Source organism: Aphelocoma coerulescens, chromosome 7 (assembly GCF_041296385.1).
Source record: "Aphelocoma coerulescens isolate FSJ_1873_10779 chromosome 7, UR_Acoe_1.0, whole genome shotgun sequence".
Taxonomy (NCBI): Eukaryota; Metazoa; Chordata; class Aves; order Passeriformes; family Corvidae; genus Aphelocoma; species Aphelocoma coerulescens.
Genome location: NC_091021.1, coordinates 19857145 through 19883723, shown reverse-complemented (window position 1 = coordinate 19883723; position 26579 = coordinate 19857145). Strand labels below are relative to the sequence as shown.

Below are 26579 nucleotides of genomic sequence, written 5' to 3'. Positions count from 1 at the left end.
GGAGCTGCTTTGGCTGTCAAGTGCTTTTTTACTTTTTTACTGTGTTTTAGAAACTTCTGTAGATTTTGCATTTCAGTGGTCATTTTATGCAGAATGTTTAAAAATGTTCCCAGGTCCACATGTGGGTGGATGACACAGTTGTTATTTAAGAGAACTTAGAGGAGTGAACCAAAGACGTGTATAGTGGATCTCTTCTGTCTGAACTCTGTAGGACTTTGGAGAAGCTGTAGTCCTATTTTGGGGGACTGTAGTAAGATAAAGGTAGGAAGTTAGGCTTCAGAAAATTGTGTTGCAGCTTAACCGTGCATTTATGCTATGCATGCCATGTGCTTCGGAGTCTCATTTAAAAACTGCTTGCAATGTTGTTTCATTATTTTTAATGGAGCTGACACACGAGCAAGCTATTGCTGAAGAAGTTTATTTGCACTACTGGGAATATTCTTGCCAGTATCACTGAAGCTTGTATAAGCATGCAAACAAAACAACCCACAACTATAGTGACTCTGCTGTAGAAGAAGGGGGGGAAATGCAGGCAGTCCAGCAATACAGCAATCCGTAGAATATTTTTTTAACTGTCTTTATTTAAAATCTCAAAATGGAGATTATATCCATTTGTAATTTGCAGTTGCAACTACTTATTTCAAAAGATGCTCTTGCATACCCTTTTGTATGGACTTTGTTACAGTTCAGAAAATCATTTGTACAAGTTAAATGAACTAATTCTTTCATAGTACATTAAAAATTCATCTGAGTTGGTGGCACAAAGCCCATTTTCTTGTTTTTAATGTACTTTTGTTTTGTTTAAAAGCTGGTTACACTAAATTGCAGGTGGTGGGATACAGTTGCCTGTATTATATTTGGTGGTAGGTTTAGTGCAGAGCACTTTGTTTAGACAGAAACACAATTGCAGTCTTGTACAAGGGAGGGTTTACCAGATTTGTGCTTTTCTTTATCAAACTGGAAATTGAGAATGTTGATTAAGACCTTGGTCGGACTAAAGCACAATCCCAGGCACAGCAAGGTGTCGCCAAGCTAGTCAGTTCTTGCTGCCTTGTGAGGAGGCACTGACTACTGCTCTTGCAGTCCTGGAACTGTTTCTTCCCTCAACAACAGCTTTCCTGTTTCCAGCCTCACCAGCCACCTTGTGCTATAGTGACAGTATAGCTCAGTGTCACAGGTCGTTCACTGGCTTTTGCTCAGAGGACTGATCTGGAAGAATTTAAGTATGCCAGGGTAGTAAAAACAATGCTCATGGTCTTTCCTTGTGAATGCGAAAAAAAGTAGTAGAGTACAGCTTTTTCTGCTGCCACCCCAGAACTGACCTTACTCCAGGGAATTAACGAACCCCAAGACACAATGTAAAATGAGGGCAGGGATTACTGGACTAGCTTTGTCAGCGTATGTTTAAGTGTCCATACAGGCTTGAAATAACTTCCAAAGGTTAGACATGCATTCTCTGTTGTATTGACAATAGATGCTGACATTTTACTAGTACTGTGCAGCATATAAATACCTGGAATGCTGAATTTATAACTGGCAGTGGCTTTCCAAACTTTATTAGAAAGAGACTATTACTTTATGCTGGATTTTCTGGGTACTGCCATCAACTCAGAAGCAGAAATTCTTGCTGAGGGTGGGTAGATAGAATGTAAAGTTTTGTTGACACTATGACCTGTAAAAAATGTGTTGCTCTCTGCTAGTTCTTTAACACAGCCATAGTGTTTCAGTTGTTGTTCTGTTTGTTTCAGTTGGTTGTTTTTAAGAAAGAAAAAAGCAATGGTTACCTTTTAACCCTTTGTTCTATTTGGTTATTAGAATTTTATCCTGAAACTTTGCACTTTGTACTTGAAATCCCAGACTACAGGTTTTTCTTGCAGTGTTCTTTGTCAGATGCCTTGAAGAATTTGCAGTGATCCCCAATAATGTCTGATTTGTAATAGTGTCAGTCTGGCAAATGGATTTTAGGTTAATGTAAACAAAAGCAGCAGTTGTTGAGCTGCCTTTTCTGGAACTGTTGATTTATTGAAGCAAATAAAGTATTTTTGGATACACCTCTAGGGGCATAGTAGACTCATTGCTTTTCTGACAGGCAAAAATGTATATTCCTGCTCTTAGGACTTCCCTTGTAATAGAAAACCTAAAGAGATACATACTATACTTTATCAAAGCAGCAGACATGAAAGTGTTCTTTTTGTGGGGTTGTTGGTTTTGTTTTGGTGTTTTGAAGGTTTTGTTGTTTTGGGTTTTTTTTGCGGGGGGGTGGGTGGTCAGCCACACTTCTAGTCAGTGTAATGGAAATGTAAAGAACTGTTACATACCTTCCTTTTGCTGAAAATAGTAATTTTCCTAATGGAGTATTTAACTAAATTATTAAAGAAAATGCACATTGAAAAGTCTTTGAACTGCATCTTGCAAAATTTTAATTTGGTACAGTTCTGCAGTTACCTAGCATAAAACTTTAGCTTTCTATTTTGGTGCTTATGTACTTCTAGTTTGACTCTTACTTCTCACCCTTGAACAATTCATGTCATTAGGAACACTGTTTAAACAAAACTTTGTTGTAAAAAGGCCAAAAGTAATGTTCACTTGTTCGGGTATTTTTTAAAAATACCATATGAGAATAAGTTTTCTAGTTTTAGTATGAAATTTTACAAAAGGAATAGCAGTAATAAAATATAAAAAAGATTATGAGTTTAGATAGTACAACTACATAAAAGTAAAGGTACATTTTGTAAAAGAATTAGTAAATTAGTATCTTTCCTTAAAGTCATTATTCAAATAAAACTAGTAGGGCAGTTAACATGCATAAGTTCAGAGGAGAAATCTTGAACTGCTGAATATGCATATGATTGGTTTTAAACTTATATTTGTATTCATGGAAGTTCTAAGATATATAAAGGACTAAATTAACCGAATTAATGCAGCACCCTGATTTTGAATCTAAATTTTGCAACATGTGAAGTACTTAAGGAAACTTGCTATTTTTGGCAGGAAGTTAGACATTGCTACGTATCCCCATTATAAAAGGTAGTCTGTATGTGGATTTAGCCACAGCTGCTATTGAAAAGAATGGTTGAAAGGATTGGAAAGAATTTAGGCATATTAAATTGTGAACAATGGTAAGAGGAACTAGCTGATAATTGGGTTCCTTCAGCTAAAAGAATTGTTAATTATTCTGGCGGTATTGTGCATGTAGCATTTAGCAGAGTATTTTGTAATAAATCTTAGTGTTTTGGATACTTTGAAATTTACAGTTCGTAACAGGGAAGATGATCCAGTTGTAAGCTGGGAGAATGAGTTCTTGATTTGAAGTGTATAACTTGTGTACTAAAGTACTTCTCAGAAATAAATGCTTTTTTTGCATATTTGTTAGTGTATTCCATGTCTGCCACATGTGCTTCTTGCAGTATTAGCATCTTCTGCATTTAGAGAAATAATCACTTCTAAGTCATACTGTGCAACCTGCGCTTGTAAATTCACGGAATATTCCAAGTTGGAAGGGTCAGCTCTTAGGTGAATGGGCCATACAGGGACCAAACCCAGGAGCTCAGCGTTGTTAGCACCATGCTCTGACCAGCTGAGCTCATCGCAGGGTAAATGTGCTTGGCCAGCCTCCAGCCTTCTGAAGTGCTGATACTTAAGAGTACAGATTTACAAGGCACAGTGATTTGGTGTCTGGTCATAACCTCCTCAGTTAAACCAAGATCGATAAATTTTTACTGAAGATGTGAAGTAAGATTTTTATTCCAGTTAGTGTTAAATAGTAGATTTAATTAAGAATTGCTATGACAGAATGCAAATGACAGTCTATCTATTATGTCTATATTGTAACATATAAAAATGCAGCCATGTAATGAAGCTGACCTTGTGTCTTATCTTAATTGCAAACTCTGCTTGTTGCCAACTATGATCTTTTACTTGAAAAGATACAAGTCTTTGTGTGTGTGTGTCTGAATGTGAAGCAGAGTCGTTTTCACTAGTTACAGAAGAACTGTCTGTTCAATATGAATGTAAATGGAGTGGTAACACAGCCTACAGTCAGTACAGAACTGAGTGAAAGAGCAACTTTCAATCAAAAACTTGCCTATAGCCATATCACAGCCTGGCTGTTGGGCAGCAGAGTGCTTAGGAGAAAACAAGAAAGTATTTTTCCCATTTCCTGTAGTTAGGTTAGCTGAAGTGCTAGGTACACAGTCTTGCTGCAGACATCTCTTTCCCATAAAGGATTAGAAGACTCAGCCAATGCCACAACTTCTCAAGATACTATTTCTACCTTCTATTGCATTCTCCAAAGTAAAAGTAAGTAGAAAACTGTCACAAATAAAAGGTACAGTCAACATGGATTTTATTGTTACAGGCAGATGTACTCCATTTTATTTGTTCAGTAAGATATTTTTGAAGTCAAAATGGGTTTGAATTACACCTGGAGGCCCAGCAATATTCAAGGAATACAGTACAGATGAACTGATAGTTTACCTTTGGTTGTTACCTCTTGACTTTCTGAAAAGAATCTACTGCTTTGTTCCATAATAAAATTAGACTAGTTACAGTACAGTTGCAAGCTATGGCACTTATTTCTTGAGCTTCAGTATAGGCAGGTTCTGGCAAATAGCATGTCTTGTAACTTGGTCCACAGTTAGCTTCTGCTGTTGGGCACTGATTGGTTTTGCAGGCACATAGAACTTGGAAGGAGAGAGAGCTTCTTATTCCTTTGTAGATGCTTCTATAGTGGTCAAATGTCTAGTGGTCTAAAGAAAAAAGAAACTGTTTAAGTGTATAATTAGTAGCTTCTATTAATTGCATATGCACTGATTGGAGATGAAACTAATGCAGAAATACTTATAAGCTTTACCAAAGATCCAAACTTTGCCCTTTTCCACTGTGCCAGCTGTTAGATTTTTCCTGGTCTGCTCAGTAACACTTCCTTCTTCCAGTACATGCTGCTTTTTTTTCCTAACCTTTGCTTATTTTTCCAGTGTCAACAAGCTACAAACAGCTATGCTTTAAGACTGCTTACTAGAGATTGGTTTACCAGATCAGAGGATAGATTTGAATCATTAATGTATTCACTTAAATATCTAGTAATATCAAAGCCGTGATATACCAAAACAAAAAGAAGCTTAGGTTGAAGTGGTGGCAGTGCAGTAGTGTGAAAGCAACGGCTTCACACATTACAAGCTTATCAAAGCCTATACCACAACTGATTTTAAATAGAAAGAAATTAAGATAATTCCAAAGAAGACATCTCATATGGTCTTCTCACATCTCTCACCTTCACCTCCCTCTACAGTCTTAGCTTTCACTGATTATGGGGATTTTTGCATGCTGTTTAGAGGTAGTGAATTTTTTGTCTCTCAAAAATATGCTGCCAGAACAGGAAGGACGATTCAGTATCAAAGACAAGGATGTACTGCCAGAACAAGGAGGAAAATCAGAGACTAGTTACAGCACTATTCCATTCAAGAGATAACAGAAAGGCCTAAGTTAATAACAGACATTTGAAAGAATTTAGCTGTTGAAAGAGAGTAAATTATTTGACCTAACATGACCAGAAAGCTTTAAAAAGATTTTTTTTTTTTTCTTTTTCAGAATTATAGAGCAAGTCTGTATTGGGACATGAAAATGTTCATCCTTAATAGTCCCATGGTGCCAGCTCTTCTGTTCATGGGCAGTTTGTTTCCAGGTAGGTATCCTCTTCAAACTTCCTCAGAGCTGATTGGTAGCAAAGACTGTAATGCTAAAAGAACTTGCATAGATCTAGTAACTCCAGCCTGGAACACTACCTAACAGTAATGAGCTGCACAGTTAACTAATTCAAATTCCCTTAGGATGTAAGGCTGTTCTCTTCCATTTCCTGGGTAGGAGTTGTATTAGATCCATGAAAACAGTACTCTTAACATGTGTAACAGAGCCACACAGGTATGAGATGAAATACTGTTGGGAGAATACCATGTTGGACACTGGAAGCCCACATGTTCAAACTGAAGTTGCTGTTCTACTTCCAGGGTTGAATCACAGATGTGGAAAAAATGCAGTTAGATTTAAGGTCTCTGTTTCAGTCACTCTGAGGGTTGCCTTTCTAAGGTCTTGGCTTTCAAATAAGGCTAATACCTATTATGACTCTCACCTGCTACAACGTCCTGAAGCAGAACAATATCTGAGAGAATGTTTTTTTGAGCAAAACCAGTAATTAAAGTTTACTAGTCAAGTTATTTTTCAAAGCATTTTCTGATTTTCTAGCTATTAATTAAAACTTGATAGAATCATTTAGATTGGAAGAGACCTTTAAGATCAAGTCTAGCTGTTAACCTAGTACTGAAGTCCAGCAGTAATTATCCATGTCCCTAAGCACCATTTACACATCTAAATACCTTCAGGAATGGTGACTCTAGCTAATAGCTAATACAAGAGTGGCCCTAGGCATTAAATGAGAGATACCTCTCAATTAGTGGATTCTTCCAGGTCAACAACTTCCCGTCTTATCACCTGTAGTTGATCTCCCTGTATTTTGTTACTATCTTTAAATGGCAGCTGCAAAGGACTCTGGTGAGCAGCTAGAACAGCCTCCTGCCTTACAGAGGACTCCTTTCACCACCTCTAGCCATTCTGATCTAGTGTCACCACACTATGCTTTATAGAAGTTTTACAGAAAATTACTAACTAGAATTAGTTATTTAAAACACGCATACAAAGCATGTGCATCTCAAAGTCAATAGCATAAATTGAGATAATGATTGCTGCTGTATTTTTTTCATGCTGAATTTGGGTAACTAAATCTGTATTTAGCCAACATGCTTTAAAATTACATGGGTGTAATTTTACTCTAGGTAAAATTTTACCACTTTACTCTAGGTGTACTGAAATGAAGAGTTGTTTTCTGGTACTTGAGTTTGATGGTTTTTCTGTAGATGTTCAAAGTAAAAGAAGTATAAACCTGATGGAAGAAGGCTGTAGACTTCAAATGCAGACATATGTAATCTGCAGAACAGGACATTTCTGGAAGCTGAGTAGGAAATGAGGCTGCAATCCACTTTGTTTCTTGCTGCTGTGGAGGTAGACTAAAAATCCGTTTAACTCACCAATTGCATAGTAGTGAGCATGTGGAAATTTGCACTTAGCGATGCATTTGGAGCATTATCGAGCTCTGCAGATTTCAGCACCACTCCTGCTGTAGTCAATACTTCTTAAGGCTCCAGCTTCTGCCATCAAAAGGCTTTTATTAAAGTTTCCATTTCTGCTTGCTGAAAAAAAGCTTGGTGTAATAAAATGAGCACTGGCTCAGAGAAAGGAAATAATTTTTTCACTAGTGAACTAAAGAAAAAAAGTATTGAGGGACAATTTCACAAGTTAATTGCTATGTTGCTTTTTGTAATACATAATTTCCAAAATTAATTACTCCAAGATAGTTGGAGAGAACTCTGTGAGTTTTAGTTGATAGTGCAGCAATGTTAGCCTTTTACTTTAGGTCAGAAGTGAGGTTTTGAAACAAGTCTTCATTGTTCCTACTTACTGTGCTTTGGTTCACATTACAGAATAATGGGCCCTGCTAACTGACATGGGTACAGTCAGTCAGCTCCACCCAGCCATGTTCTTCCATCCAAAAAGAGTGACTAATCCCAGACCACAGCAGGACTGACTGAGACAATAACTGAGTCTGTGCTGGCCCTGGGGAGAGTTCTTTGCCCTGCCCTCAGGCAGAGCTCTGAGGGCCAAAGCAGGGTCTAATAGTCCTGGAAAAATGCCTAGTGGTCAGTCCTGAGCAAGCTGGGGGCTCATGTACATGTGGCAGGAAGAACATGGACAGAATTGCATCAACCATCTTCACCCACCCCCCAATTTTTACTGGATTTAATACTGCAGATATATCCACTCCACCATTCTTGCAGTTGTCCTAATTAGGAAGCCCACATCTTGTTCCTTCCTTGAATGTTTGGAGAGAATAGAAGTTACATCCAGTAATGGCACTGATTCAGTTACTCACTGTCTTTATCTCCGACATGCTCGATCCTGATGAAAAGCAGCCTCTCTCTGAGCATCATAGTCCAATTCTGCTTGCTTTTCCTGCTCTTTTCTTGCCTGCTTTTCAGCCTGATGAAGAAAAGGGAATAATAAAGCTTACTATTTTGTTCTCAACATCACCATCATCTAAAGCTGAGAGAGGATAAAAGCTTACAGAAGGTCTGCAGCATTCTTAGTTGATACTTGGCACTTGTCATTCCTCCCCACTTCTCTCCCCTGCCATATGGCCCCAGAAAGGGTACATTAAATAGCTGAGTGAACATCAGCATTAGCTGCTGCTTGTTGGTGACCTACCCAGAAGATACAGGAGGAAAGCAGTGCATGGTTGAAAAAAATGTCATAACGGCACAGAACAGGATCTGATCTGTCATTGTTGATCTCTTATTACCAGCCCTCACAGTAATCCTCCCTGACTCACATGGGCCAAGTCAGCCTGGAAGAGGCTTCTGTTCTACTGCTCTAAGAGGAGGTCCATAAACCTCTGAAACATGTATCATGCACTATCAACTTTTCAGCAGTAACCTTCTCACTCCACAAACAAGCTTCTTTTGGTCCATGGGTACAGTCAGTCACCTCTCCAAAATCAGCAGCTGCAGTGCATACAGGTAAAAACGAAACAAAATAAAACACGTCCATCACACCCACAGCAGCCTTCCTCTTTCTCTTCTAGCCAAGATGTCTAGTACTATGGGTTTAGAAGTGTGCTCCTTTCTGAAGGGGTTGACAGGATACAGCTTTTCTGTTTACCATTTGCTGGATCTGAATTTTCTGTACTTCCATGTTTGCATCCCGTTGTCTCTGTTTCTTGGCTTTTTCCATTTCCAGGTAGATGCCATCTTCTGTCATCCACTGATTACGATCCTTCTCACCCTCTTCTTTTTCCTGTCTCTCATTTTCCTCCTTCATCTTCATCTGTAGTTTACAAAACACACAAAAAAGTTAACCAAGGAGCTGGCCTGCTAAGCTGGAAGTGGTATCTCTCTGCAGAAGCAGCCCTGTATCAGCGCTCTGATAAGCACGGTCACTGTGGCTGACCAGTGTCCAAGCCCAGGGTTTTCAGCAGCCCTGGCAGATGTGTGCCCAACACGGAAGGGGGAAAGGGAGAGGGTGCTCCAGGAAGGTGTCAGCAGACTTGCTGAAGCCTGCTGATGCATGGCACCAGAGTCACCAACTGTGATCTGGGCCAGGCTCCTCAGTTGGAGTAAGCAGTGCAGAGTTTGCACAAATTATGAAGAATTACAGAGCCTTCCAAGTCTAATTTTTTTTGAGGAGAGGATCACCACGTATGCTGCTTGCACCTTTCTTAAGGATTTAGTTCTAAAACTGTAGATGATAAATGAGAAGCACCTGGTGAGAACCTGCATGTGTCTTACTCCAGATGACTGAACTAGAAACTATGGCATTTCCAAACACTATTCTGGCATACAAGTATATGACAGAGGAGCAAGAATAGCCCACACTTCTTACCACAGTGGCTCTGTGTTCTTCAATAGATTCAATGGCAGCCTTTTTTTTTCTTTCTTTCTCTTTGTTTTTCATTTGGTACTCAACTTCTACCTCTGCAGCTCCTCTAGCAAGACGATCATCTTCAACCTTAAATGCCTCATTCATCTGCGCAGTTAATTGTTCAAAAGCTTTGTCCTTATGCTTCTGTATCATCCTGCAGGAGAACATGAGCTACTGTAACATACCAGGACATCTGCTCAGATTACCAGAGGCAACTGGTAACTGTTGCTTCTAACACCAGCAATCCTACTTCCACCCCCAACAGCACCAATTACTGCTGGAACCGGCACGCATTTTTTCTGCACTTCAAGTTTTAATTACAGAAAACTTGCTTGCATCGAAGTTCTGATTTTGCTGAGAATAATGTTTGTCACAAAATGAAATTGTAAGTTTGAATCTTAACACTGAAAATTATCCCTCGACCCACCTGTTAGTCTCTGCATGTTTTTCTCTTGTCAGATCAGCCATCATTTCTTTTCCTTTAATATAAGCCTTAATCCGATCATCATCTTTGTCTTCTTTTTGTTTCTCTTCAGCTCTAAATATTTTATGTTCAGCTACATATTCCTGTTTAAATGGAATACTACTTTTATTTTCAGGTATAATGAGATTTTGGAAACATGAACTAAAACCAAATTCTAGCAAATACTTCAGGCCTAGCCTATAATAAGGAGTTCTTTATATCAGTAGAGAAGCTATAGAAGATAGAAATCCAGAGACAAAATTCTCATGATCTACTTATCACAAACTACAACAAAAGTAAAACTAGTATGTGGTTGCAGCCCCAGGCTTAGAATATCTTTATATTCTCTGCTCTACCTTCCCAGTGTCTGCAACTGTACTGTTCCCATCCTGTATATCATTCATATGGTGCAGGCTCTGAAGGGCTCAAACACTAAGTCTGTAGAACCATCAAAATGTAAAGCATAAGGCATTTTGTAATGACTCAGAAATGGCACTTGTATAGCTTGGCAGTATGTATAGCTTTTGTTGCATATACAAGGTTGGGGGGAAATGGGGGAAAATTTGTATATCTGGGGTGAGGAGGATGGAAGGAAAAAAGCAAGTAGGGTTTTAGCGGGAATTCTCTCCTTTTACTCCCTTACATGGCAAATGACTCATCACAGTACCTCTACTTCAGTTTCCCTGCTCAAGCAGGCATTGGCAGGGAAACAGTACATGTGGTAAGTAGGTCATCACCAAGTTTAAAAGATATTGTCATCCTCAGGCTATTCCCTCTCCCTAACAAAGAAAAATGGACTTAAAACAGAGCAAGTACATGGAACCTAAATCCAGTTCTCAAGTCAAGGACAATCTCCTTGCTGACTCCAGCAGACTTTGTCCACTGCAGACCAGTCAAAGCTCAGGTGCCACATTGCAACTTCCAAGAGGTCTTTCTCAAAAGCACAGAGGAAAGACATGGCCTGCAACTGACAGGGTAGGCATTTGATCCCATGCTGCTAAAGCTGTCAGTAAAGACCCTGTTGCCCACAGTCCTCTTTATTTGTTGGCCAAGTCCAGCCATCACAGCCAAGGTGAAATATGCATTTTGAACTGTCTGCTTTCCTGCTACTTACATGATGCAGCCTCTGGCATTCAACTTTTTTTTCCTGTTCCTTTTCTTTTTCTCTCTGAATTTCCAGTTGGTACAAGTGGTGTGATCGCTGTATTTGTTCCCCTTCTCTTTTCTTTTCTTGTTTGGCCAAATCTGCCTGATCCTTGTGCTCCTTAATTCTGAATCAGAAAAGGGAAGTGAATAAATGATCTAGGGACAACATGAAGTAATAATGAACAGATACAGATTATGCACATCTACAGGCACCTTAACAGTAAAAATTCCTGATACTTTGAAGTAAAGTATCAGAGATCAAAACCAGAATCAGTTTCTATAAGCTAGCTCCAAATTCTCTGGCCAAGTCAGTTTGTCTGAGGGTCCTAGAGAAGTCTGTACTAGCAAAAGTGAATATGACCAGTGTATGGACTCAAATATTAGATTGAATTTGATTAGCCAGTTTAATTGTTATCCTACTCCCTGTACAACCTGGACCCTTGCCAGCAAGCAGTCTTCTAAGCAGTACACACAGCACTGTGCAAGACAAGGCTATGATGCCCATGCTAGCTGGAAGTGTGAAGGCTTCTAGGCTGGGGAAGCAGCAAAAATGAGACAAGCCACGTGCTCTCAGTGCCAGAATTGAGCCAGTCTTGTTGAATGTATTAGGGCACATAGCCCCTGACAGCAAGAGACGTTTCTGAAGCTGGAAAACAGTTATGGAGGAACCACAGAGTGAGGAAAGGTGACAGGTTTTCCATCTGACCACGACGTGAGGATGTTCTGAAAGCCTCGTTTAAAAGCAGTGAGCCACGCAGCCCCGGGCACGGCACGCGGGTTAGCGCCAGAGAGCCGCCCTTCGCGCCCGGGCCGTGCAGCCGGGTCCCGCCCGGGCCGTGCAGCCGGGTCCCGCCCGGGCCGTGCAGTCGGGTCCCGCCCGGGCCGTGCAGCCGGGTCCCGCCGGGGAAGGTTTTTAACCCAAACCGTCCCCTGCCCCACTCCCGGGGCCCCGCCGCCTGACTCACTGCGCCAGCTGCTCCTGGGCCACAGCCCGGCGGCTCAAGTAGCGGCCATGCTCCCTCTCTGCGTCCTGGCGGGCGGCGTCCGGCCCATCGCGGTCCATCGTCGGCCCTTCTTCGCCGCTTCTGTGGAGACGGAACGTCTGCCGAGAGAGAAGGAGGGATCCTCGCCGACGGCCCGCTTCTCCCGGGAAATCGAGGCTTCTTCTGCCGCCCTGCTCAAAGGCGGTGGCCGCAGCGAGCAGAGTCTGCAGGAACGTCCCGGCGCCGAGGCGGGCAATGGCACCGGAATGGGCGGTGGGTGCCGTGTCGCGAGTGCTGGAGCGGCACCGCGCCCTGCCCAGCCCCGCCCCCGGGAGCTGCGGACGGGCACCGCCCTCTGTGTCACACACGAGGGGAAGCAAGGAAGCCAGTCCGACCGGGAGACCAGGCCCTTCTCCGCAGCCGGTTCGTGAACAACTCCTTTCCCCGCGGCGCGCCTGTACCTGGTAAGAGGCTGAAATGGTCCCTCTGCCTGTGTCCTTCTGCTCCGGCCGCGATCCGCTCCCGCCGGTTCGCCGGGGCCGTGGAGCTCGGCCTGGCTCTGTGCGCTGCCGCGCCTCACACGAACCTTCGCCCCTCCAGGCCTGCCTGTTGCGGGGGCCTAGAGCCCTTGGCGGCCGTGGGAGCTGGATGAGGAGGTCGGGCCTCCCTCCCTCTCCTTCTAGGAATTCATCCCTTGCCTTGCCTGGAAGAGACTCCTCGAGAAGGTGACTGCTGCACCTGGGAAGGACAACATCCACCTTACACCCAGCGTTTTTAGTGTAGGAGAGGTAAAGCCAGTTCTGCTTGGCCCTCAGCGCTTGCTAGGGGTACCTTGCCTCCGGGGTACCCTCACATCTTCCTCGAAGTCCTGTCTTTCTCCAAGGCCTGCTGCTTTCGGTAGCTAGGCTGAGGAACTTGAGGATACACCAAAGACTCACTTTCAAAACTAATATATTGGCAACTAGCATATTTTTTTTAAGGGCTTGTATTATTTTCTAGTCTGCCCAGCAGAGACTGGCAGCTGCGGAGCACAACAAAGCAAGGCTTCAGGTTTCTTGGACTTTGTTTCCAGTGGACACCTGGATAAAGGGATACCCTGTTTAAAGCCCACGGTACTGGTGGAGGAAGTCATTGCAGGAACCCCAACAGTCCAAGGCAAGGAAATGATGTCAACATTTCACCAAAGAAACCTAAGCTTAAGGAGGGAGTTGTCTGTGGCTTGGGTGTTGCTGAGTAAATCTGCTGAGGAATCTGAGATACAATTTTAGATCACATCTATTTACCACAGACTGAATTGCTGTTAGTCTTTTTAAAAGAACAGCCCAACCATGTTGTGTCCTGTTCATGTGCTGATTTTGTAGGCCCTATTTACAGCTATATCAGGGCCTATTTGACTCTTTGGTGACCTTTTAAGGGCTGTGATCAAATCACATTAATATTTTCATGTCATAAAACTGATTTATATAATGACATTCGTTTTTCAGACATAGTGGCAAAATGCCACCAAAACGGCACACCATAGCTATTCTAACTTTCACGTATGTTCTCTTTTATTCTTCCCCTGTTGTTGTTTTGGTTTGGTCTTTTCAATTGTGGGGAATAACTGACTGCAAGTAGACTAGTGAAAAATGTGACTATTTGCCGTGGGAATTCATAGTGTAGACCTGAAAAACCTGGGACAGTGAATTTTTAGAACAATGAATATTAAAAATATAAAAGGAATACTGTGCTTTTAGCTGGAACAGGTTATAGTGACAGTCAATTATATAACATGAATTCCTGTGTCAAGTTTAATAAACTAACATTCATGAAACACAAGCTGGGGATTTTTGAGAATATAACCACTTATATGGCAATCTTTTATTTTTTCAAATGGGCTCCAGATTCATGGTATATATTTGATATAAATCATTTACAGTGTAACTCTGCCTGTAAGGTTCAAAAGCATGTTTTTTTAACTTGAAAACAACTTCTGCCTTTCCTTGGTGGATAGTTCAAACATTATTTCATGGTTTTGCTTCTTGAGCAGCATTACAGCTACAACAAGGTAACTGGGTCCCAACCTGGAATTATATATTTGGAAACTAGTATTTATTTCTTATCTTCTCAGAAAAATGGCCCATGTCCAAGTCCTCTTTCACCTTTGCATGCTTTGAGAAGAGGATAAAGATGATGTGTAGTCTTGGACTCTATTTCGATTACTTGTTTTGCATATTTCTGAAATTCATGCTTTTTAGAAAGTGCAATAGCCTCTCTCTGAGCATCATAGTCCAATTCTGCTTGCTTTTCCTGCTCTTTTCTTGCCTGCTTTTCAGCCTGATGAAGAAAAGGGAATAATAAAGCTTACTATTTTGTTCTCAACATCACCATCATCTAAAGCTGAGAGAGGATAAAAGCTTACAGAAGGTCTGCAGCATTCTTAGTTGATACTTGGCACTTACCATCCCTCCCCACATCTCTCTCCCCTGCCATATGGCCCCAGAAAGGGTACATTAAATAGGTGAGTGAACATCAGCATTAGCTGCTGCTCTTTGATGACCTGCCCAGAAGATACAGGAAAGTAGCAGTAGAACATTTAGCACAGAACAGGACGTGATCTATCCTTGCAAACCAGCCTTGATTGGCACCAATACTCTGAAGAGGCTGGTCCCCAACACCAGCATATGCCAAGTACACATGATTAAAAACAACCCAACAAACACAAAAAATCCAAACAAAACAGCAAACTTTCTCTCTTTCTCTTAGCAGGAGCTAGTGCTATTGGTTTAGATGCATGCTTCTTTCTGAAGGGATTAACAGGGTACAGCAGGGTACAGCTCTTTTATTTACCATTTGCTGGATCTGAATTTTCTGTACTTCTCTGTTTGCCTCGTGTCGTCGATGTTTTTTGGTGTTTTCCATTTCCTGGTAGATGCGGGCATTTTCCATTAACACATCACGTTCTTTTTCAGCCTCTTCTTTTTCCTGTCTCTCATTTTCCTCCTTCATCTTCATCTGTAGTTTACAAAACACACAAAAAAGTTAACCAAGGAGCTGGCCTGCTAAGCTGGAAGTGGTATCTCTCTGCAGAAGCAGCCCTGTATCAGCGCTCTGATAAGCACGGTCACTGTGGCTGGCCAGTGTCCAAGCCCAGGGTTTTCAGCAGCCCTGGCAGGTGTGTGCCCAACACAGAAGGGGGAAAGGGAGAGGGTGCTCCAGGAAGGTGTCAGCAGACTTGCTGAAGCCTGCTGATGCATGGCACCAGAGTCACCAACTGTGATCTGGGTCAGGTCCTTGGCTGGAGTAAGCAGAAGTAAGATCATCCCAAGTTTCTTACCACTGTGGCTCTGTGTTCAGCAATAGATTCAAGGGCAGCCTTTTGTTTTGCTTCTTTCTCTTTGCGTTTTTTTTCTTGTTCAGCTTCTATTCTTGCAACATCTCTAGCCAGTCGAACACCTTCCATCTTTAATCCCTCACCCATGTGTTCAGCTAATCGACGAATCATTTTGTCTTGTCGTTCCTGTGCTAGTCTGCAGAAGAACATGAGCTTCCATAACATACCAGGGCAACACACCTGGGTCTACCTGAAGGTACCAAACTCAGCAGTCCTGCTTCTAGAGTTCCCTCCTCTTGCCACACAGGCTGGCCCACCCACCCAACTCATGATCTCCTGTTCCTCCTGTTTTGTTTATTTTTACTTAATCTGATTTAGCAAATAAATGTTCCCTGTATTCTTGTATCACTAGTTTCTGTTGCAATAATGAGCTGGATCACTCAGTAAGGATTCCACCTAGCATCTTGCCATCAGGACAGGAATGTTGGAAGTATTGGCCAGAAGCTGGAAGGGAAGAAAACTTTTAGATTGACTCAGTGGTATCATCATGTTGTACCCTCAATGTTAAATTGATAAAATATCTCCCCTTAATAAGAACAAGAGGTAGTTAATTAATGTATGTGCCTTGTTAAGAAGTCAAATAATTTTTCTTGATCTGTCTCAGAGAAATACAGCTATTGTCATAAATATTTTCATCAAGGATCTTAATTGTCTTTAATTGTTGAGGAGTTGGAGGTTGGGCAGGCCATATGGAAAATCACTCTTCCCAATACACTGGTGCAAAGCTTTGCACTTTCATAAGCCTCTGTACTTTGAAGGGTGGAGAGATTGCTCCCTCACACTCTTACTAAGGAACCTGTGAAAAAATTTCCTTTTTCTCCTGAATTCCCTGCTCTCCCTATCAGTAGAATTTAGAATAACTTTTTAGAACAACTGTTGATAGTGTTACATCATTAGTCTGAATGATCTGAGAACAACTACAGTATAAATTTTAGATTATTTATAATTTATACCCTAGTATTGTACCTACCTACGCATTTCAGCTTCTTTCTTTTTTCTCATATTGGCAATAATTTCCTTTGCTTTAAAATGAGCTTTGATCCGATCATCTTCTTCCATTTGTTTTTGTTCCTCTATTGCTTTAATTATTTTCTGGTCATTTACATACTCCTGTATGGGCAAAATTGTCCTGATGTAACAGATGACATGTAGAATATCTGGACCTGGGGTCCATCTTACAGGAATCACACCCTATTCCCCCCCTCAAGTTTCTTTCAAAAACAGAAGAGAGGAAAGGGATTCTCAGGAAAGGAGAGAGAGAAGACAGGAAAGGGATACTTCCACTTACTTCTGCCTCCCTATTCAGACATGCATCAAGAGGAGGTAGTAGATGTGAGGATGGGGAAAAGGAATTGAGCATCAAACAGCTGCTTCTCTGGTCCATTGCACAAAAAAATTGCTGTGAGATGCAGAGAACATTATTCCATGCTCCCACTGACACACGTGGGCAACAGGGACGGCGAGTGGCAGGGGACTGTCCAACCACCACCCACACACAGAGATCATTCTGCTCCTGGCCCCACCTCATCCAAAACTATCCCAGTCTAAGAGCTTAATCCAAAACACAGCTGAAGAGGAGGTTTCTATACCTCTATGTAAAAAAACAACTCTTTTTTGCATGCTGGCCAGAACTGTTCTGAGGCACTTCTTGTTTGTACTTAGTAGGATGCCTTTAAAGATGAAATGAGATGGCAGCAGGTCTTGACTAAATTCCTAAACCTCTCCAATCATAAAGTGAAGTTCAACAGATACATTCTGTCTCTGTCTATTCCCTCTTTCTAACAAAGAAAAATGGGCTTAAAACAGCAGGAATGTGAAACTTAAATCCAGTTCTCAAGTCAAGGAGATATTCCATGATGTCTACAGCCAAATCTTTAACCATAAACCAGTCAAAGCATCAAGTGCCAACATCTCTTCAGACAACAGGAGTGGCCTCCAAGAGGTCTTTCTCAAAAGCACAGAGGAAAGACATGGCCTGCAACTGGCAGGGTAGGCATTTGATCCCATGCTACTAAAGCTCTCAGCAAACCCCCTGTTGCCAGTAGACCCCTGTATTTGTGGGCTGAGTCCAACCATCACAGCCGAGATGAAACAAGCATTTTGAACTGTCTGCTTTGCTGCTACTTACATGATACAGCCTCCTGCGTTCAACTTTTTCCTCGTGTTTCTTTTCTTCTTTTCTCTGAATTTCCAGTTGGTACAGTTGGATCGATCTCTGTATTTCTTCTTCTTCTCTTTTGTTTTCTTGTTTGGCCAGATCTGCCTGATGCTCACGCTCTTTTATTCTGAATTGGAAAAAGGTGAATAAATGGTCTGGGAACTGCATGAAGTAATCAACTGCATAACCATAGGTACCTTGCAGTGAGGAATATGATACTTGAAGGTAGGTAGAATATCAGAGGTGAATAACAGCATGACTGTTTGTAATGGTAGCCCTGGTAGAAATGAGTTACATTGAGAAATGAGTTACATTGAGAAATGAGTTACATATGCTCACAGTTAGCAGTCTCGTGGTGACAATTTTTGACTGGATGACTCATTAGCACCACTGCGTTGGTAACACTCTGGCCAGCATCCTTGGAGAACAAGATTTCCCCAGTATGACCCACCATACCTGTGTTCCTTCCAGGCATGCAGGCAGCAGCTTACGCTGGTAGTGTTCTATACTAAGTTCTGCAAGGATTCATGTGTTGTGCCTGGATTATGTAAGACCTGACTGTGAACCCTTCCTCTGCCTCGGGAAATTTGATTCCTCTATCAGACCACCAGGGCCAGTCCTATAAATACCACTGGGGACCCCTCTGTAAGATTTACAGAAGAGCTGAGAGAAGGAATAGAAGTGACAGTAATGCCTTCTCTTGTTGTGCAGTCTGGAAGCTTGTTATGGGTAAATGGAAAATCTAATTTAACCTTTTCCTTGTCTGGAACCAAAACTAAGTAAAATACACCTAAAATTCATTAACAACATATGGATAGTGAATTGACTAAAACCTGCTGATGTTTGCCAGAGGTGATTTTGCATGCAGATTGTTGGCAACTAAAAAGGCATATAGCTTTTCCATTTTGGGCAAGATCTCCTGTGATCTCCCTTTAAAAGAGTGGCATTTGTGAATCAAATTATTAGTAAGTTTCTGTAAAAACCTCATAGAATGTATTTTTAGAAGAGTTTAAGTAAATAATGAAGTAGGGTTGTTTTTAATTATTACTTACTGTTCTAGCTGATCTTTGCGTAGCGCCTGTTGATTCGTATAATGCTGATGTGCTTTTTCTTGCTCGCTGAGAATGTATTCTTTAAATTGACGTTGCCCTTCTTCATAATCCTTCTTTTTGCTGTCAACTAATCTGGACTTTTGAAATTCAATTTGAGCATCTCTTTCTTTTAGGACCTTAGTAAGTAGAAGTGCACTCTGCAAGAGAACATTTAAAGTCATTTTCATGTTCAGAAGTCTTTAAAGACATTCAGTACAATTTCAATTTAAAAAATATAAGTTGTCAACAAACATGGAACTGTCTCATTCTGTCGTCTTGATAACCTAGATAGGTTTTTACACGATCGATAACCTCCTTCCGTTTTGCTGCTTGAAACTGTGCTTCTTCTAAATCAAGTAACTTTCTTTCTTCCTCTTCCTTTTCTTCACGTAATTTTTTGGCTTGAAGTTTCTGTTGTATCAGGCTCTACAGTGCAGGCAAAATTAGAAATCACATTTAAATTTTGGATTGGTTTTTTTATTTTGTATTTTAGCTTTAAGTAAAAAAAGTAAATGTTTATGTTAGATATTAAATGCATTTAAGTGGTATTTAGTTAAAATACATATTCAAAAGCAAATGTTAAACAAAGGGAGTACACCTAGAAATGTTACTATGAGTGGTTTTGTATATATAAAAGTGACTACCCTTGTTTACAAATGTATCTTGTATTTACCACAGTGGCATTGGGTGGGTCTTTTCCAGCAGCTTTGGAGTCCAAGTGCACTTCTTCCTGTTCTTTCTTCTCATCATTGTGTGCTGCTTCTCTAGTGCTGCCCTGAATCCTTTCCCATTCTGCTTTTGGGAATACAATTACCTGATGAAGATCTGCTTCATTTGGAAGGAAATACTCATGTAGAACATTATTTTCTTTCAAATGATGTGCTGTGCAGAGGGAAGAAAAAATAAAAGGTTACTTGATATCAGAAAATCCAATAATCAAATGTGTATCAGGATTTGAATTCTCTCATGGTAACAATACTAAGTTATCCTTAGGATTAGTTAGTCCCCCATCCCCAAACCCCAGAGCTAAGATAGGGTATCTGTATCTGTAGTCTACCTGTGAGCAGTGGATGTCCGTGGATGGTGGCACTGACTGATTGGACTGTTTGTATGTCCCCTTGCCTGTTTGTGTGTATGTGTGGGTTTGGCTTGTAGTAACACACTTCCCAGGCAGGACTTGGGCATGGTTCTTAGAACAGCAGGGAGCAGGGACCATTCCCAAAATGAAAGGGAGAATATTGGTAAAGCCATTCTACTGGCTGGATGAGGCAGCAATTTGGGCACAGACTGTGCCTGACTATGGTTGTCCTGCATACTCATCATATTTACTGAAATCAATCTGTTGTTGAACAGTTTCTTGTTTTGTTGGCAAGACTAGCATTTCTGTGTTGTATTAGGCTTACATACACGTGTGCAGGTATAAATGCAGCTTTTCTAGGCGATGTCTAGGTTTTGTGAAAAGCTCTTTCAAGTGTCACCACCATTTTTGAAGGGAATGGCACTCTATACAGAGTGGTGTCCTGTAGAAATTGTCTGTTTGTGTGATTTGCAGTAGAATGACACGCCGTGTCTGAAAGGTAAGGAGGCTTTCTCTTAGAGTGACACCGGTGTCAAAGCCTGTTTTCCAGATGCCGTTGCTGACCAGTCTCCCGACAGGGACCAGACCTGATCCTCTCCCTCTGTCCTAGGTGAAGACAGCCTTGCCAGAAGTAAAGGCGCACTGATGCGGCGGCGCCCTGCAGGCAGGAAACTGCCAAGGCCCTCGTTCTTCCCCAGCTGCTGCCCTTGGAGGTTACCGGACCTGCGCTGCGTTCAGGTCAGTTCTCTCCACTCAGTTCCTAGGGAGAAACAGCCCCTCTCGCCGTCTGCAGCTGGGGGAGCTTTGGGGAAGTCACGCTGGGCACCCGTAGGGCCCCCCGGAGCCGTGCGGCCGCGGGCTCGGCGCTGCCCTCCCGCCGGCTCCCGCTGCCCGCGGGGCAGCCACACTCACGGGCGCCGCGCCGCCGCTGCCGCCGCGCAGCTGCCGCCGCCATCTTCCCGGGCCGCGGGGCCGTTGCCGGGCGACCGGGCCGCGCGCGGTCACGTGACGGCGCGGGCGGAGCGCGCGGGGCGGCCCCGGGCCCGCCGGCGCTACCCCTTCCCCTCACGGGCTCGGCCCCGGCCCCTCGGGGGCTGCCCCGCCCGTACGGCCCCGCCGGCGTGGCTGCTCTGCTGTCTGGGGCACTGGCTGCGGGGCCCGGGGCAGGGATGGCCTGCTCGTCAGGGGTCGGCAGATTTAGCTTCGCAAATGGCTGCATTTCGTTTCGTTGCCTGCTTTGATTAGTGCGGCCTCCTTGGAGGAGCAGGCTCCATCTGTTCGGTGGACGTTTCCTTTTGAAATACCTATTGAGACGTTTTGCCAGGAGAATCCCAGTTTGGTTGCATTGGCAACTGCTGATGGAGAAATTAGTATCTGCTCAAACTGATGGTGCGTGAGTACCGGAAGATTGGTGCTGTGTTAGTAAGTATTAGTAACTGGAACATGAATTTAGATACTGTCACAGTAATTATTTTAAGCAGAAGTTGGACACTGAACTTTGGCTTTTACAGACTGCATTTTTAGCTGCAGCATAACTTCCCATCATGGTAGTGGCTATAAATAGTTTATTTTGTTCAGATATTCTCTTCCAGAATTTTTCTCTTCTGAGCACAAGTTCAGGGTAGGAATATAGCACTCGTCTTTATATAAATAATTTTCTTTTTTGTCTGTTTTGGAAACTATTTTCTCACAGCTATGAAATTTCTGTTGGTTTTTGATTTTGACCATACAATCATAGATGAAAATAGTGACACCTGGATTGTGAGATGTGCTCCTGAGAGAAAACTTCCTAATGGATTAAGAAACTCTTACCAACCAGGACACTGGACAGAATATATGGGCAGAGTCTTTGTCTACTTGGGAGACAATGGTGTCAAAGAAGATGAGATGAAAAGAACTATGACAACAATTCCTTTCACTGCGGGAATGATAGATCTTCTGGGATTTATTGGCGAGAACAAAGAGTTGTTTGATTGTATAATTGTTTCAGATTCTAATACAGTATTTATTGACTGGATTTTGAAAGCTTCTGGCTTCCATAAAGTGTTTGATGAAGTGTTTACAAACCCTGCAGCATTCAGCAGTACTGGCTATCTTACTGTACAGCACTTCCATGCTCATCATTGTGCAAAGTGCCCTAAAAACCTTTGCAAAAGGAAAGTTTTAAAAGAATTTCTAGATAAACAGTTGGAGCGAGGAGTAAGTTATACGCAAATTGTATATATAGGTGATGGTGGGAATGACTTATGTCCAGTAATGTTTTTGAAGAAGAATGACATTGCTATGCCCAGGCAGGGGTATACTTTGGAGAAAAAGATTTCTCAACTGGCCCAAAGTCTCAGTCCCGTACAGTGTTCTGTTCTGGTTTGGTCATCTGCGATTGACATTATGTCTTACCTGAAACTACTTATAAAGGAATGATTCAAATGATAAAAGAAAACTGATGCAGTTACATTTTAACTTCCTGGGACAGAAAAACTGCATGCATATAACAGCTCAAAATTGTAAAATTGGGCTATTATCTGAAAGAAATTTTTTTTAAATACAACATAAAATTGTTCATGTTCAATCCTGGTAATAATGGGAAAGTGAAGTAAAAACAGCCTTCTAACATAGTACAGATTCCAGCATAAGTGGAGAAGAGAAGTTAGGACAGGACTTGTCACTATTTTTAGTCTAGTCCCTCCCCTCCAACCCTTTACCAACTTTATAACTGACCTTTGCAGTCCCACACACTTAGGGGAAGGAGTAGGATTACTGCTCAAAAGAATGAAATTCTTTACTTGGAAAACATTAAGTGCCAAGAGCATGGTTCTGGAGCTGTTGGCTTTTATGCTTCTTTGATCTGATGGCAAACCATTTGCTTGTAATCTTGTTTAATCCAAAGATGCATTTATATTTTCAATCCACTAAATATTTTACCAAACAAAATTACTTTTTAACAGTTTGTACTATCTTGTATTGTAAAGACAATAAAAGTTGCTGTCACTGACAAATGCAAAACAACTAGTTTGTGTCATGTATTCTGCTGGGCCTGTGTGTCTTTAGGCACCTGTTGTTGTAAGGGCCTGGAGAGAGTAGACACAAGTGTGGGTGCCAGCCTTTGGCCTGCCAGACCCTTTCTCTTCTGGAAAGCTGTAAGGATGTTGCTCATTTATTTGAAGTCTCTCTCCCATTCTGACTACTGCCCTGACAATGTGCTGCTGCCACTCTGTACAGAGCTGACACTAGTTTGATCTTCCATGCTGACAGCTCTGAGTCAGCCAAATGCCTTTTTCCTCCTTGGTTTCTGCTGCAGTGCAGAGGCCCACAGAATGGTATACATATATACATGTTTACACTGATTTTACCTATTCATTCTCATCTATATCTATAGTACGATCTCTTACAGGCTGGAAGGAAACATCTATGTCCATTTTAACTTTTAAACAGAATTGTTCTGTCGAAGTAGTTTTAAAGAATCGTTTATGAACATGCGGTCTTTACCACTGACAATGAGCCCCAAGTGTTGGTTGGACTGTGCATATAAAGGGCATTAAAAATAAGTCCCATTAAAGTTAATGTGTTTTCATGCCAAATGTTTTGAGTTCTTATATCCCAGAAAAGGTTCAAAATGATGATGTAGTCTGCTATTAAACTGAGGTCACTTTTAGCTTAAGTGCTTTAATAACTGAGAGATCAGTCCAACTTTGACAGCACCTCAGCTGTAGATGACTGAGGTGTAGCTCAGCCTGCAGTTGCTGTATCTGTCTTCCTTTGTTTTCTGTGCAACATTATTCTCATTTTCTCACAGACATTTAATGATGTTACTACTTTCTTTTTCCTTAATTGAAGATTTTTGAGTGGTCTTGCCTGTTTTCAGGCTGATAGTTTATATAAATTTCCTTTGTGTACTTCCTTCCTTGCCTCACCTGTTTTACTGTATTTTAGGTGGTTGCTTTGAGCAGTCTGTTGCCTAAGATGTCCAAAGTAATAAGAGTTCTCAGGAGCCTTGCTTTAGTGATGGATATTTGATAGCTGTCTGAGATGTTCATATTTGGGATCTTGCCCTGTTGTCTTGTGCAAGGGCACAAAGACATCTAAGGACTGGTGGGTCTCAGGTTGTGGCAGGTTTAAATTGTCTGGTTTACAGGTCATACAAGAGAATGGTTATGTCTCTTGCACAGGCAATTTCATGTTACTTTGGGGTTTAAGTTGTTGCCACTGTTTAACCCCAGCTGGCAACTAAGTAGAGCTGCTTGTGCACTCTATCCCCCCTCCTCAGTGGGGAGGAGAATTGGGGAAAAAAAATTAAACCTCGTGGGTTGAGAGGAGAACAGTTTAATAATTGAAACAAAATAAAATATAGTAGTACTAAATGATTATGATAATTGAAAAGGAGAGAGAAAGGAATGAAGTCCAGGAGAAACAAGTGATGTGCAGTACACTGCTCACCACCTGCTGATCGATGCCCAGCCCATCCCTGAGCAGTGATCGGCCCCTCCTGGCCAACTCCCCCCGGTTTCTGCACTGAGTGTGACCTCCCACGCTATGGAATATCCCTTTGGCCGGTCCGGGTCAGCTGTCCTGGCCATGCTCCCCCCAGCTCCTTGTGCAGCTTCTCACTGATGGGAGCATGGGAAACTGAAAAGTCCTTGACTATGGGTAAGCACCACTTAGCAACAACCAAAACATCAGTGTGTTGTCAACATGATTCCCATAGCAAATCCTAAACACAGCACTGAACCAGCTACTAAGAAGGAAATTAACTCTGTCCCAGCCAAAACCAAGACAGTTGTGTGTTTCCTTAATTCTAAATGGGCTGCTGAATGTTCCAGATTCTGTGCTGGTCTCGTCTGTGTTTTTCAGAATTTAGTTATGGAATAACTTGTTTTCAGTTTGTCCACAGATGTCAGTTACTGCTTACTTAAAAACAAACAAAAAGTACTATATCAATGATTACTCAGCTTTTTCTTCCACTTACACTAACTATTGTTTTGTTAGCCTTAAGGGACCTACCTTGTAAGTTGGTGTGAGAGTGAGAAATTGTTCTTCATGCTCAAAAAAAGGGTTCTTTCTGCGGTTTTGATGGAAGTGCTGAAGCAGGAATTGAGAGTAGATTAAGCAAAGTAGACTACCTGAAATATTAGCTATTATGTTCTAATCACTTAAAGTAGAGAGTAGAGCTGATGGTATTTGCTAGACAAAGTGCATGTTGGAGACAGAAGAAATTTTTCAATTCCAGTAGGCAGACCATTAAGCTATTAATCAGATGTTGTTTGGATTTTTTTTCCCCACTTAGAAAAGAGAGGACTTTTCTGAAGCACCACAATTACCAAATTTTTCCATGTTTGGTTGCAATGGAGGGGAGATGAGTATCTCCAAAGAGTGAAGCTGGTTTAAGCTGGTAACCCAACCAAAAGAAAGGGAGAAGCTCCTTGAAGGGCATGCATGTTCAGTACTAAGTGTTGCTGACCTCCTGACTTGCTCTCTGGGAGAGAGATGACTTAGGTAAAAATGTTATAAAAAAAATGCATAACAAAATTCATATATGTATGGCAAACTTTCTGTATGGTAACAGGCATGCTATTGTACACCACTACTATAACAGTACTTAGTATTGTGTGCTAGTAGGATACCCAAGACTTGGAAGAAGTTCCTGCTTGTCCATAGGAAGCTGATGAAATGGAAAATGCAACCAAAACAAAGCTGTTGGCATGGGGATGTATAAAGACTTAGGGTTGTACAGGGAATTTTCTAGAGAAAGAAATGGAGTAATATAGGTGAGGGACAGGCCCATGTCAGACAGCAGGGCTGCTGTAATTCCTGGGTTACACTATGAAACTCCAGTTCTCTGGGCTAACAGTGCATCAAGAGGGGTTGAAAAAAAGGAAGCCAAAGGTGTGTGAAGGTGTGGGGAATTTTTGGTTTTGTGGGGTTTTTTTTGTTAGTTTGGATCACTATTTTTTTGTCTCATGTTACTGTGTAAAGGCCAAGGGCCAGTTTGAATCCTGTTGCAGGGTTAGCATGGCAGGAAGGATGGCAGAGGGGTATGACCATACACCCTTTCCTGTTTGGATTTCCTTAGTTCATACTTCTGCTGGGCATTGTGGTGGAAGTACCACCAGTAATTAAAAGAAAAATATGATGCTTTTTCATCTGTGTCGAGTGGGAACTCTCAAAATTTCTCCTTTTGGGTATTGCTGGCACTTAGCTAATAAAAATATTCACCTCCTTTTGGTAGGAGAAATTACTGGCAGTTCTTTGAATCTAGGAAAGAAAGCTCTGGCAGGGCAGGGAGAGCCTGGCTGCTGGATCTAAAGGATCCAAACCCCACTGCAGATGAAGGAGAGCCCACAGCTGCTTGAACCCAGAGGATGCTGTGTTTCAAATAAAGAAAAGGTGTTGCTAGCAGAGAAGAAAATTACTTCTTAAATTGTGAATCACATTTTCAGAAGTTTTAAAAGCCAATACAGCCTTCTTTCTGAAAAATTTACTTACAGTTGGAATCTGTTAGTGGGCATAATTTGTGACTGTCCTTTGCATCTTGCCAGGTTCAGGAGTTTGGGGAGAGCTCTGGGTGTTCCCTTTCGACTCCTGCTCGCCAGTAATGCAGGAGCCCTTGGAGCTTGCTGCTCTTCCCAGTATTGCTCCTCCAAGCGCCCTAGGAGCGCGGGACGCCACTGCGAGAGGCGGCTTCAGGTCGCTGACAGCGGCAGCCGAGGCCCCTCGCTTTGTTGTATGGCTGAGTGACACCGAGCTGGTGACGCTCCCCAGGCATCT

General features: G+C 42.0%; 3 protein-coding genes across 6 annotated transcripts; 1 reads left to right on the top strand and 2 right to left on the bottom strand.

The window, feature by feature from the left end:
* Window positions 1-4328: 4328 nt before the first annotated feature.
* Window positions 4329-13085, bottom strand: LOC138113320 (trichohyalin-like). The gene is made up of 8 exons (XM_069021477.1): window positions 12949-13085; window positions 12100-12855; window positions 11103-11259; window positions 9953-10092; window positions 9487-9679; window positions 8767-8931; window positions 7982-8088; window positions 4329-4748 (listed from the first exon to the last, which is right to left on the bottom strand). Exons 1-7 carry the CDS (start codon window positions 13083-13085, stop codon window positions 7987-7989), a joined length of 1650 nt encoding a protein of 549 aa, XP_068877578.1. The 3' UTR covers window positions 4329-4748; window positions 7982-7986.
* PHOSPHO2 (phosphatase, orphan 2) lies at window positions 12481-22832 on the top strand. 4 transcript variants are annotated; one of them, XM_069020703.1, is made up of 4 exons: window positions 12482-12581; window positions 12718-12905; window positions 20428-20555; window positions 21511-22788. In XM_069020703.1, the coding sequence occupies exon 4, from the start codon at window positions 21513-21515 to the stop codon at window positions 22236-22238; it is 726 nt and encodes a 241-aa protein (XP_068876804.1). In that variant the 5' UTR covers window positions 12482-12581; window positions 12718-12905; window positions 20428-20555; window positions 21511-21512; the 3' UTR covers window positions 22239-22788. The 4 variants fall into 4 exon arrangements, with proteins under 4 accessions (XP_068876805.1, XP_068876804.1, XP_068876803.1 ...); XM_069020704.1 differs by lacking the exon at window positions 12718-12905 and having other exon boundaries at window positions 12481-12581; XM_069020702.1 differs by lacking the exons at window positions 12482-12581; window positions 12718-12905; window positions 20428-20555 and adding an exon at window positions 20839-21206 and having other exon boundaries at window positions 21511-22832.
* Window positions 13944-26577, bottom strand: LOC138113319 (cilia- and flagella- associated protein 210-like). Its single transcript, XM_069021476.1, has 11 exons — window positions 26481-26577; window positions 26298-26342; window positions 19413-19621; window positions 18992-19165; window positions 18701-18897; window positions 17619-17775; window positions 16779-16889; window positions 16461-16600; window positions 15434-15626; window positions 14947-15111; window positions 13944-14433 (listed from the first exon to the last, which is right to left on the bottom strand). The coding sequence occupies exons 1-11, from the start codon at window positions 26575-26577 to the stop codon at window positions 14224-14226; spliced, it is 1698 nt and encodes a 565-aa protein (XP_068877577.1). The 3' UTR covers window positions 13944-14223.
* Between the last annotated feature and the right edge of the window lie 2 nt (window positions 26578-26579).